Raw genomic sequence first — 13,127 nt, 5'->3', positions numbered from 1 at the left:
TAGAGGGATAAATAATTTCCTGGGACTTGCTGTCTATGTTCCATATTCATCCAAAAAAAGATACCATTTTATTTGTATTCAGAATTATTTAAAATAAGTACAATATGTACATTTTACTGAACATAAATTGAGCAAGGCTAAAAGTTGTTACATTAAGTATATGGCTAAAACTATAACAAAACTATTCTTGAACTTCCACACAATTGTGACCACAATTCAGTTGCTGGATTTCACACTCTAGAGTTTGTAACAAATTACAAGAAATGAACAAAACTGAAAGTAAGTGTGGAGACCATTTTTTTAATTTTAAATATGTTAACACACAGAAAAGAGTCCAAAAATCCTACACATATAAAATTGCAGCTAGTCTATTCGGAATGCTGAAGCAGTCCAGGTTGCTGGTGAAGGTTAGTAGCGAACCCTACTTGTTCAAAAAAGGCATTTGAATGTTGCAAAATTTATGTCTAACTAATTAAATTAGGAGGATGTGAATAATTGTGTTTTGGAGCTTTTTAGTGGAGAAAAATACTTTTAACCACTAATTGTTTCAGAAATTGATTTGCATAAATTAGCCTACTGTTTAAAAACATCTTTAAAATTTTGCTTTAATTATCAATGAGAAGAAATGGCAACACCAGACGTTAGACATTATTAGGGGAAAATTACAAAATGTTTTACTCCGTGCAATGTTTTATTGTGCTTTGAAATATACTTCTGTGACTTTATTGGTATGAACACAGGAATGCTCAATTTTTATATTTAATGGAGGGTGGGGTACCTTTTAATTGTCTTTCTTTTAAAACTTCACCTCTCCAATCTAGAACTGGTTCTCCTTTGGTAAAGTTTAATCAGCACTTTATTTTCACACAGACTAAAGGAAAATTTCTATGAGTAATGACCTAGTTGTTGAAATCTCAGTTAGCCAACTGACATACACTGGAAAAGCCCCAGCAATGAGAAAAGCTCTATGGAGACTTTTCTATAAAATTACAAACTTGATTTAAATCCAGACTGGATAGAACAATAATACTAAGAGTTAGTCTTCATGTCTAGAAAATTTCACATTCACTATGTCTTGTGATTTCAGTTACCTAAACAGATGCTATTGGTCTTTTACTTTTGTCTTTTGTAAGTTCTCAGAATTATGAAAACCTAAAAAGAGTAATAGTAAATAATTTAAACATGTAAATTATCTCAATTTGAATAAATCAAAAGCCAGTCTCCTATGATAATGTTGAAACTGCCCCTAAGCATGCTTGAGCTGAAACTGGAGGAGATTAGCCAACCTGGGTCTCAGGGTCTTTTTTTTTTTTTTTGTAAAAGAGAGCTTTCTATAGCCTCTTACCCTAGGGCCTCTATTATTTTAACTGTCTGTAGAGTTGATAAGTTCATGCTATAGTCAAGGTGAGTTTGGCAAAAGAACAAACCTGCTTCATTTTGTTTCTTTAAAAGCCTTTCATTAAATTTGAAGTTAAAGAAAAATAAAGTTGAAAGAAAGCTAAATAAACAGGTTTACAACAAACATGAAAATTTGCAGTCCGTCTTGAACATCCTGTCCATGGAAAGTACCTCTGTACAACTCTGCAGCAAGCTCTCCCCAGTCAAGGGAGCCATTCTCTTTGAGTGTTGCTGGCAGTAATCTCTGATCATCATTGGGATTACTTTTGGAGAAAGGTTTGAGTATATATTTGTCTTTCAATCCATTTGACGAAGTATGACACATTGCTATACACTCCAGGCCCTAGGACTTTGGAGAAGCAGACAGAGCCCCATGAAGTTAACCCAAACAATGTCCACTGTCCTCCAGGCTGCTCACAAACAAGAGGCCCACCGCTGTCACCCTGTAATGAATAGTAGTGGATGTTAGTCATGGGATTTCAGAGCCCTAGTAGCGTTCATGTCATCCTGAAAGTACAATAAAGTCAACCCTGCTTAAACAACTTCTGAACATTTTTTTTTTAAAAAGCTTTCCATTGTTAACCTGTGAGGGAGTCTGCTTTCCACTATATAAGTGGAAGCTTCAAATGAACATTATAAATTCTAATCTTTAAAAGAAGGCGGGTAGCATGCCCCAGCACTGACGAATGGATCAAGAACATGTGGTATCTATACACAATGGAATTTTATGCAGCCATGAAGAAGAACGAAATGTTATCATTCGCTGGTAAATGGATGGAACTGGAGAACATCATTCTGAGTGAGGTTAGCCTGGCTCAAAAGACCAAAAATCGTATGTTCTCCCTCATATGCGGACATTAGATCAAGGGCAAACACAACAATGGGATTGGACTTTGAGCACATGATAAAAGCGAGAGCACACAAGGGAGGGGTGAGGATAGGCAAGACACCTAAAAAACTAGCTAGCATTTGTTGCCCTTAACGCAGAGAAACTAAAGCAGATACCTTAAAAGCAACTGAGGCCAATAGGAAAAGTGGAACAGGAACTAGAGAAAAGGTTAGATCAAAAAGAATTAACCTAGAAGGTAACACCCACGCACAGGAAATCAATGTGAGTCAATGCCCTGTATAGCTATCCTTATCTCAACCAGCAAAAACCCTTGTTCCTTCCTATGATTGCTTATACTCTCTCTACAACAAAATTAGAAATAAGGGCAAAATAGTTTCTGCTGGGTATTGAGGGGGTAGGGGGGAGAGGGAGGGGGTGGAGTGGGTGGTAAGGGAGGGGGTGGGGGCAGGGGGGAGAAATGACCCAAGCCTTGTATGCACATATGAATAATAAAATTAAAAAAAAAAAAAGAAGAGGGGTAGCTTTGGAAGAGATTTTTGTTCTTTCCATGAAATCAGAAGACATTTTACAGTCATTTACTGCACTTACCAAAATATATCACAATTTTTTAAAAATTTTATGATGTATCAGAGCTGGTTATCTCATAATCATTCTTTAAGTTTGAGTTATCTTGTAACTGTAGAAAGTACTCAAAAGAGAGCATTCAACAATATCTCTGAATTTCAAGATTCTTGCTATGTGAATGAATGCATTATTATAACAACACGTTTTGGGGTTCCTAACTTGACTTCTGGGTAGTTCTTAAGACTTTTTTCATTTGGCATGTTTGAATAGAAGACACGTGTGAATCACAGTGGGGTATTTCATTGATTTAGAGCCTATATTTTATTTCATATGAACAGATTTTTTTTTCTTGACTATTAAGTTTAGGTATTCCAGTTGCATTTTAGTCAATTCTTTTGCCCAAATATATAGATGATGGTAAAACACTGTGGCATTACAGACATTTATATTTGCTGGTCTGGAAAGATCAAAGTCAGTAAGAGATTCATTCTGTATTGCCACAAAAGAAATGGGTAGATTCCATAACCAGTTCAGAAGTGTGTAAATTCACTATGGAAGGAATAAGACTTTCAATATTGGAAGCATATCTATGGTCTTCCTACATGGTAGTGTTGGAGAATAAAAAGAATGATGTTTATTGATGTTCTAAACACTTTCCATTATTAGTTCATTTGATCTTTACAAAATAGCTAAGAATTGATATTTATTATTGTCATGTTCATTTTTGAGATAATGAAGCTGCAGCACAAGTTAAGTTAATCACTGGTCCATCCAGGATTGGAACCTGAGGAGTCTGGTAACAGGACACCTATCCAGACTTTTGTCTTCTTGGGAATGTTAGTGAATATTATTACTATGAAAGCAAAATTGAATTTTTTATTGCATTGTGTGCTTTGTGGAAAGGTAATCTTTACATCCCTAACTTTCCAGTGTCCTAAGCCTACTTGAATTTTTTAAGGCAAAATTACCTAGAAACACTTTTATTAGACATATTTCTTAATATTTTCTTCCTCCTTATATAAAATAAATGCTAAAATGCTCAGTTATTAAGGGAGAGCTATTTATTATGCCAGAGAGAGATTAAAATGAGACATATCTGGATATGGGCATCTCTTCACTTTCAGATCATAAAGTCAGCCAAATAATTTTTCAGCATCTGCTCATACAAGGCTCTATGCTCCTCTCTACTTCGATGAAGAAGGCATGACATTTGACCCAGAACAGCCAAAAGTCTGCTTAGGTCATAAGAATAATTTTACAGGAGAGCAAAATCTAAGGACTATGAAGAGGACTTCAGAAAACTGTATGATTACTGCCAGGTGGAGAGGGAAAAAACTTCCTGAGATGTGGGTTTGGGGCTGGGTTACTGAGTCAGGTGTTTTTCCTTTAGGTGGGAAAGACAGGGCAAGAACTACCAATTCAAATTTTAAGGGAGAACACAGCTAACAGCAGCAGTGGTCATTTTGATCCTCTTTCCCTTTCCATAAGATTGAGCTGTAGGCCAATCTTCAGTACTGATCCACATGATATATAGACCCCCACAGAGGGACTACAGCTTCTAGTGAGTTCCATTGATGCACTCAAGAAAGAAAATGTATGTCCTCTAACAGAGGCTTTGGTGTACAAATTTGCTCCAGATATAGTAAAAAGTAGCTTTTATTTGTTTTGTGTTTTGTTTTTATTTTGTTTTCTGTCTGGGATATGGTAGAGAGCATCTGGTATGCATTTAACAGACCCACAGCATTGAAGAAATTGGCAGGACCTAGTTCTATTCTCCACCATGGTGTGAATATGCCTGGGCCTATGTTTGGGCCTCCTTTCCCCTCCTCTACCTATTTCCAAGAAATGACATTGAACATGTGCCCAAGAGGTGCTAATTCTTGGTAGACCTTCAAATCACATTGGAAAAAAAGAGAGATGTATGTGCATTAATCTTTGCTACTAAGATACCACAGTGGTCAACACTTGAGCCCTGAAGCCAGATGGCCTGGGTTCATAGCCTCACTTTACTACCTTATGCGTAGTGATCTGGAGCAAATGACTTAACCTTTCTGCTCTCTTGCTTTCTTGATCTGTTAGGGAAAACAAAGATACCGCTAATTAGGGTGATTGTGAGGATTAAGTGAGTTATCAGAAAGCATTCTGAAGAGAACACAAAAAGTGCTAAACAGATGGATGCTAGCTAATATTAACAAAGTTACTATGTATTAACATTCTAAGTGTTTGCCAGGCATCACATTTGGATGTCAGTTAATCCACAAAACACCCCATTTTACTCATGGGAAAACTGTCTTGAGAGGTTAGATCACCTAATTTGCTGAAAATAAGTGCAGTAACTGGCAGAGATGGGATCCAACCCATTTATCTCAGGTGGCAAATTCTGTGCTCCAATAGGCATCATGCTGCTCCTTAAAATATCTTTATTCTTTGGCTTGGGAAATCAAATCTGGGCCTCTTTTCCAGAAGGAAGGGACTTCTCTACCACTTCCTACCTCAGGTAGACGACTTGTGACCATGTGGCAGAAAGGAAGGAAACTTCTCCTCCTTTTATCCCATGGCAACTGTCCTTAGAGAGCTGTTTCCAGTCCTTAGACTTTCCATTCTAACCTAACCATTAAAAATGCCATTTAATTATGGTGAGTGAGTGATAACAGCATTGCTATAACTCCTGTTCAGTGTTAAAATCTGGGGAGCAATCTGTTTATTTCAAAGCAGCAAAATGAAGGTGTTTCTCAGCCCTGTAGTGTGCCAGCTGTCTTCTCTACTCTGTTCTGAGCTTCTCTGTGGGAGCCCTGAGAACCAGTCCAGTTTGATACAGTGAGTGTTTAAGCAAATACAAAAATGCTTCTGCTAGATTGGCTTGCTCTGCATAGCATTATGTCCAGAAATTCTGAGTATTTCAGGTTGGGGTCATGGACATTTGAGGACATGACGGCAATCAAATGAGGATCACAAGAGCCTACACAATTCTATGTGATTACTCTTGAGACAGTTCTTGTCACACACCCTGAAAGTTGGGGTGTTGGTGTATGCCCTAATGCTATCACACTAATGGCTAGCAATGTCCTCTGGTGTCCCCTTGACCCCTGAACTGCCAGGTGAAGCTATGATCACCATTTGCTCTTCTTAAAATCTTGCTTGTCCTAGCCATCAAAATGAACAAATGACATGGACTGAAACAATTGTTTTCCTCCTATTGCTGATCAGAGGGGAGACTCCCATTCAGCAGATGAGAAACCTGATGGCAACCTGACCAAAGGGAATGGAGACAGGGAGCACTGGGTAGTGGATTAAGGAAAATTCACTGAGAGTAATTAAGCATTTGGCTATAGATGGTTCCCAAAGGAACCATCATGAATACTAATGAGTTGACAGCGGCCCACTGAAGTTATTACTGATCCACATCTCCTGGATAATTTGAAAGCAACTTACCATGCATGAATCAACAGTGCCAGACTCGTAGCCAGCACATACCATCCGGGTGGTGATGGTCTTCATGTCAAAGTAGGACTGGCACTGTTCCAGAGAGATAATGCGGACCTCTCCCTCTTGCAGTTTAAAAGGCACTAGATTTGAAAAGTGACGAAATGCAAACATATAGGATCGTAAGATAACTCAAAAGCAGGCTAGCCAATATGAAATGAACAGTATTAGATAAACATTTTTACATCAAGAGAACAATATTCCTTACTTGAAATGTCATTACAAAGACAAGACTTGCTTGGAATCAGATATTTTGGGGTTTGTGGATATTTGTTTTGTGGTACTGGGGTTTGAACTCAGAGCTACACACTTGCCAGGCGGGCACTCTATTGCTTGAGCCACACCTCCAGCATTGAAGTCAAAATTGTTTAATTAGAAATACTCAGAGCACTCATCCGATGAAATTCCTTAATTTTGCTAATTAGGAAACTGAGGCACAGATGGGTGCCTTGTGCTTTTCTGTTCTTGCCAGATGCTATGTCAAAAACAACAGCTATCACAGTGAAAAGGGGCTCAAACAAAGCTTTACCCAGAAGACTGCCAGCTCAGCACAAGTCCTGCCCTGCAGAAGTATAGAACACCTGTTAAATCTAACAGGGAAAGGCTGCCCTGTTCTCGGTGAAAAGAATACATCTGACCATGTGCTCAGGTGGCAATTATTTGATGTAAGAGTTTTAATCCTAGAGAATATGACAGAGAGATGTCAAAAGGACAAAACGGTCCCTTAGAGTTGACAGTGTCTGTGAATTCTGTCTTGCCTGTAAGTTCTTGCTGAGTAACAATGAACTTCTTAAAGCATCATGAATATTTTGCTATTTGGGCATTCTACAAAATTGGATGCATTATCCCTTTGTGATGGAACTGGGGATTGAACTCAGGGCCACATGCTTACTAGGGAGGCACTCTACCATTTGAGCTATACTTCCAGCCCCTTTTGCTATAGTTGTTTTTTCAGAGAGAGTCTTGTTTTTTGCCCAGTGGCCTGGGGTTGTGATCCTTCTACATATACCTCCCACATACATGGAATCACAGGCATACACCCTCATGCTCAGCTTATTTCTCGAGATAGAGTCTCTATAACTTTTTGCCTGGACTGACCTTGAACCACAATCCTACTATCTCCATCTCCCAAGTAGCTGGGAATGACTACAGGTGTGAGCCACCATGTCCGGCTGTGGCTGTGGGAGACAGGGAAATGGTGTATTTGTACAGCGTACTTTATTGGAAGAAATAGTCATTTGCGGAAAAGAAATCAATATGAAGCAGACAGTGAATGTTTTATGAGTTGTCAAAAACATGATATGAGAATAATATCTAATTGGGTATTAGTAGTAGGCCAGGCACCTACATCAAGCATTTTCTTGGCCTCATTGTTTTTAATCTTTTTAACTATCTTGTAAGTTAGACCATTGCTCTTTTTTTCTTTCTTTTTCGACAGTATTAAGGTTTGAACTCAAAGCCTCATTATTTGCTTGGCAAGTGCTTTATCTCTTGAGCCATGCCACTAGCCCTTTTCCTGCTTTAGTTATTTTTCAGCTAGGGTCTCACTTTTTTTCATCCAGGGCTGACCTGGACCATAATTTCCTACCTACTCACCCCCCTACACACACCCCATCAGTTGTGGGGCATTATGACTCCATGCCCAGCTTGTCTGTTGAGATGGGGTCATGATAGCTTTTTGCCCAGGCTGGCCACAAACCACAATCCTCACAATCTCAGCTTCCCACATATTATATTTTTTTCTTTTGTAGTAAATTAGAAAGTGGTACAGTTACGGTCAATCACATCTGCCTGAATAAATTCAGACCCTCACGCTGTGGCACGTATAATGTTATACTATTTGATATGGCTCAAAATGGCTATTGTGAGACTTACATAAGTAGAGACAACAAAAAGTATATTGTGCTCTTATATTGCATACTAATAATAGCTTCTAAGAACCAAGATATGAGGAATGGTAGCATCTTAAGTCTAGCACTACCTCCAAAATGCTGATATGTGAACTTCCTCTGAAAAAGTCATTAATTTTTATATACTGACTTTCCATCATTTAGAAAACAAAATTTAGCTTAAAGTGTACCTGATTAAGTTTCAAGAAAAAAAGTTTCTTTAAATTGGCAGTTCCTACCAGATGCCAATACATATTATCATTCTTGAGACCCATAGCACTGGACTTGCTGTAGCCAGAATGGCCAGCACCTACAGGTAAACGAAATGTCACATAGACTCAATTCTTACTCTAAATTTTAAATAGGTCAAACAGAATGAGAGAGTCCCTGGGGGTGGGGTGAGAGTAAGCAGTGCAAAATTTTAATTTCTACATGTTTTATATGTTTAAATTATCTATAGGGCCAAATTATTTTCACCAACTTAAATAGGAAAATATTAAATCAATTTTCTTTCTAGAAGGACTTACAGGTGGTAAGATGTCGATAAGACCAAAACATAACACAGAATTGGAAATGTGACCAGGAAACTTAACTGAAGAAGTGAAATAACCTAACCACTCCATAGAGTCCCTAGTGACTCTGCCTAGTGACAGCCCAAATCATTGTGTCAGTCCAAAGTAGGGATGACTGACTGGTCTCATCTTGCACAGCAGTGCCAAATCATTGCTAGTGGCTCCCTGGAGAAAGAGTCTGAAGTATGGAGGATTTCTGAGGTTGCATTTTAGGCTGGCAGGCTTCAGTGCTATGATAGGTTATTCTTGTCTACAACTGGCATGAAAGGAAGAATGCAACACTTAAACCAAGTTTTTACCATGTGTGGCTACATTTTTACAAGTGAAAATAGGAAATTATGACCAAAGGCTAGGAGGAAACACAATGTTTTTGTGTTACAAGCTGAAAGGCAAGAACTACTAATGACTCTGACTTACTTTTATTTCCCATGTGTCCCCAGCCTGTGATATAACAGTATGTATCTGGTTCTAGAGACTCCTCCGGGCTGGGTAAGCAGACAGGTCTGACATAGCTTGTCTCATTGATGTGTTCACTCAGCTCCACTATGCTGATGTCATAGTCCACCACTGCCCGGCTATAGCGGGGGTGCAGGATGATGGTCTTCACAAAGCGTGTCTGCATGAACACCGATGGATGGTCCAGGTTGTTGATGCCAAGTACCACTTTCCAGACAGCAGCATTCTCTCTTCTAAAATAATAATTCAAGAGCAAATGGCATATTCGATTCTGATCATCTTTTCACTTTCATTTGTGCCTTCAGAAACATTTTATGTGTGTAATAATGGCTATTTCCATTCCTGCCTCCCATTGTGTTCACATAAATATGTATTTAATGGCCTGAATGATGAATAGCTAGTTATTGTGAAAAGCAAAGTTCAGGCTTCTTAAATATGGGTGTTCTTGAAAATATAATTTGTTCAGTTTTAAAGGAATTTACAGTACTTACTTGTTTCATTGAAAAATAAAGATACTAAAAAGTCATGAAGAAGAGATAGGAGCAAGAGGAAAAGTGAAAAAAGGAAAGGAAAAGCCAAAACTAAAAGATCCCTCCAAGAAAGAGCAAGTGACTCAGAGAAATACCAAATTTTCAGGGCAGCTGTCCACAAATTTCAAGGCAAAGGTTTAAAAAGATCACCCTTAGACTCCATTTTTTGAACACGAATCAGCAACATTTTAGTTAATTCTCACCTTAAAATGCTTTGTTCACTTTGATTAAGGTCTTGCCATGCTCCAAAATTTTCTTCAATATTATGGGCCCCCCTCTCTCAGTCTCCTCTTCTGGGTCTTTCTCCCCAGTGCTCAGTGTCAATGTTGAAGCGCTTGGAATTCCATCCTCAACATTCTCTTTGCATTCTATGCTCTCTCCATGATTTCACCTGGTCCAGTGGTTTTAAATACCACCCATACCCTGATGACTCCAAAATGTTTAGCACCAGCTCCATCCTCTGCCCTGAGCTACAGACTTGAATGCTCAATTGTCTACTCAACATACTCACATAGATGTTTAATGATAGCCAAGATTTCTTGAGTGCTTACCATGTATCTGGCAACGTTTAAGCATTCAAAATTCATTTTACAGTAATTTAAGCTTCCAACTACATTACCAGCTGAATCTTCCCTTTCACCCAGTATTGATCAGAAAGTCTTCCTCACTTCTTTCAAATATATCCTGCATCTTGCTGTTTCTACTTCTCTTGTTGCCATCTTAATATAAGCTACTCTCACACACTTGGACGACTGCAATGGCCTCTCAAATATTGGCCCTTCTTCCAACCTTGACCCTTATAACTAATTTTCCTCACAGTGGTCAGAGTGATCTTTTAAAAGTACAATTAGATCAAGATTATCTCCTGCTCACAATTATCCAAGGACATTATAGCACACTTGAGATGAATTCTAGACTTTTATTCTTGGCCTCTGAAGTCCTATGTATTGTGCTGCATTTCAACCCTAAGAATTTTCTTTCTATTTTTGGACATATTAAGGGCATCCCCAACTCAAGAATTCCTTTTTTGCTGTTCCCTCAGCTCTCACATGGCTGCCACCTACTCTTTTTCTTCAACCTTGTCTCAACTCAAACACCATTTCCACAGCACTATTTTCCCTGTCTAACCCTTACTCTAGCCCCATAACTCTCTCCACTCTTGATCCTACTTTAATTTTCTTCTCATGTATTCATTAATATCAATGACATTGATACATTTAATATTCAGTGTTTGCCACCAAGAATGTTTTCTCTGTTACAGCAGGAACTCTATTGGTCTTGTTGACTTCTATATTCACAGGGTCTAACACCAGGGATACACTTGGTTCTCAAAAAGTATTTGTTTAATGATGGTTCAGTTTAAGTTTTTTAAAATATTTATTAGTGGTAGACTCCAGGAGTATAGGTCTATTTTTAATCACTCCCTTCATGCCCTCCTCCTTTTCCAAAATGGGTATGATCAAAGACATGAATATTTGTTGGACCATTGTGTTGGGGAGGGGGATAGAGCTTTACTGTGGATATGTTCTTATGCTATGGAACTTTGAGCCTAAGACTCTACCACTCTCCTTTAGGAACTAGTGATCAAATCAACTAAAGTAGGTAGATTTGCTTATTTAGATCATTTTGTTTCCCAGGTTGAACATGGAATTATCTGAAGGGATTTAAAAATTCTGATCCTTTGGACATTGCCCACATATCCAGTGAAATAGAAGCTCTTGGTGGGAACCTGGGAATCAGTATTTTAAGGGCTCTCCTTTCCTTGGGATACCTTAAGTCACCCTCAGCAAAGCAAATATCTAAAAGGCTGCGATTTGGGGAGGATTAGAAAGGAGGTACCAATATTGACACCCAAACTGATTTTAGTATTGTTAAATGCATAAGTCATACTGTGCAAAAATGCCCTCTATAGAATCCTTAAAGAAAAATAACTTCATAGATATCAAAAAGTTTTTAATATCAATCAGTTCAAAGTACCCAGTAAAGAAACACATAGGAACAGGAGATGATCATAAGGTTATTTCAATAAAAAACAAAACAGGGAAACTAGGTTACAAATAAAAAGGGAATTATATGAGCTGAAAATCCACAGCATAAAGGGGACTATTTCCCATTTGACTGTGGGTCTCAAAGCATCAGCAGCAAGGAGAACTAGAACTTATTTGTACCAAGATTCTCGTGCTCTGAGAGTACACCTGGCTCAGGTGCAGCCAGGTGAAAACATACAAACCACAATGAAACAAGTTAAAGCAGATGTTAATAGACATTTTTGTCCTTTCATTCTTGCTCCAGATATATTTCATTCAGTGAAATTCACACTTAAGGTGTAATTTGCTTCATGTTTATGCTATTGCTTTTAAATGAATATATTTTATAGATAACATTGAGACAGTATAATGCCAACCTAACAATTCTCTGATTATCAACACTATAGAGAAAACATAGCTACTTATATATCTCAGATGCACTATGGCATCCTGAGGAATTTGTACAGAATAGTTATATTTCTAGATGCAATAGCTCTCACTTTGGCTTGTAATTTTCTACTCTCAACTCTAGCTTAGACATGAAAATGTCACTTTTTCACTTAATTCAAATTTATTTATTTTTATTTTTTGTGGTGCTAGGATGAAATCCAGGGCCTTGCACATACTAGACAAATCCTCTACAACTGAACTACATCCCCAGCCCCAGTTAGCCAAATTTACAGATTTTCTATCTTTATCTTTTCTTAGTAACACAAAATTTTCCTTCTTTCACCCTTTCTGGTTTTGCTTTGGATAACTTATAGTCTTTTTAATAATGGAAAATTAATATTTATAATTAACACTTGTGATAGAAATCAGCCTACATAATAAGATTTACTCCAGAAAGAGAACAGCTAAATAGTCATTTGGAGATAGTTTGAAGGTTACCATAGTCATACTTAGTAAAGAAACATCACACTATGGCATCATTGTTGTTCTACAAATCTTAGGAAACTTTCACTTAATATTGTGCTCTGTTCTTGGTATTTTAAAAGAATTATCTGTAGCAGAGAAAATAGATAGGTTTAAGAAGGGTAAATGCATGAAGGAGCTAGGTATAAATCAGTAAAAAGAGATTGTGTCTGACCATAAGCCCTGCCCATTCTGAGAGCCTTCAGCCTCTCAACTCCAGCTAATTGCTGTTATATTGAAATGCCCAGTACAGCCTGACCTTCCAGTTGTACAGTGAAAGACAAAGTTCCAGGTTTATGCAAAATATTCAGTTTTTAAACATGGGATAAAAGTTTTAAAATATATGCAATAAGAAAACTAAATCAGCATCCTAGATTCTAGGACATGATCACTATAGTTTTTCAAATATTTCTACACACATTATTTCAAGTGATCCCCACATTAAC

The 13,127-nt window shown here is 37.8% G+C and overlaps 1 protein-coding gene across 2 annotated transcripts in view; it reads right to left on the bottom strand.

The window, feature by feature from the left end:
- Window positions 1–280: 280 nt before the first annotated feature.
- Corin (corin, serine peptidase) overlaps window positions 281–13,127 on the bottom strand; it is a 251,062-nt gene continuing 238,215 nt past the window's right edge. For both annotated transcript variants that reach the window (XM_074042313.1, XM_020158428.2), the window contains 3 exons: window positions 9,174–9,445; window positions 6,245–6,378; window positions 281–1,841 (listed from right to left, as the gene is read on the bottom strand). In XM_074042313.1, coding sequence (XP_073898414.1) covers window positions 1,659–1,841; window positions 6,245–6,378; window positions 9,174–9,445 — 589 coding nt within the window. In that variant the 3' untranslated portion in view covers window positions 281–1,658. The remainder of the gene's footprint in view (window positions 1,842–6,244; window positions 6,379–9,173; window positions 9,446–13,127) is intronic.

The sequence above is a fragment of the Castor canadensis genome, chromosome 9 (genome assembly GCF_047511655.1).
Source record: "Castor canadensis chromosome 9, mCasCan1.hap1v2, whole genome shotgun sequence".
Taxonomy (NCBI): Eukaryota; Metazoa; Chordata; class Mammalia; order Rodentia; family Castoridae; genus Castor; species Castor canadensis.
The sequence above is the reverse complement of the archived record's forward strand: the minus strand, read 5'-3'. Positions and strand labels throughout refer to the sequence as shown.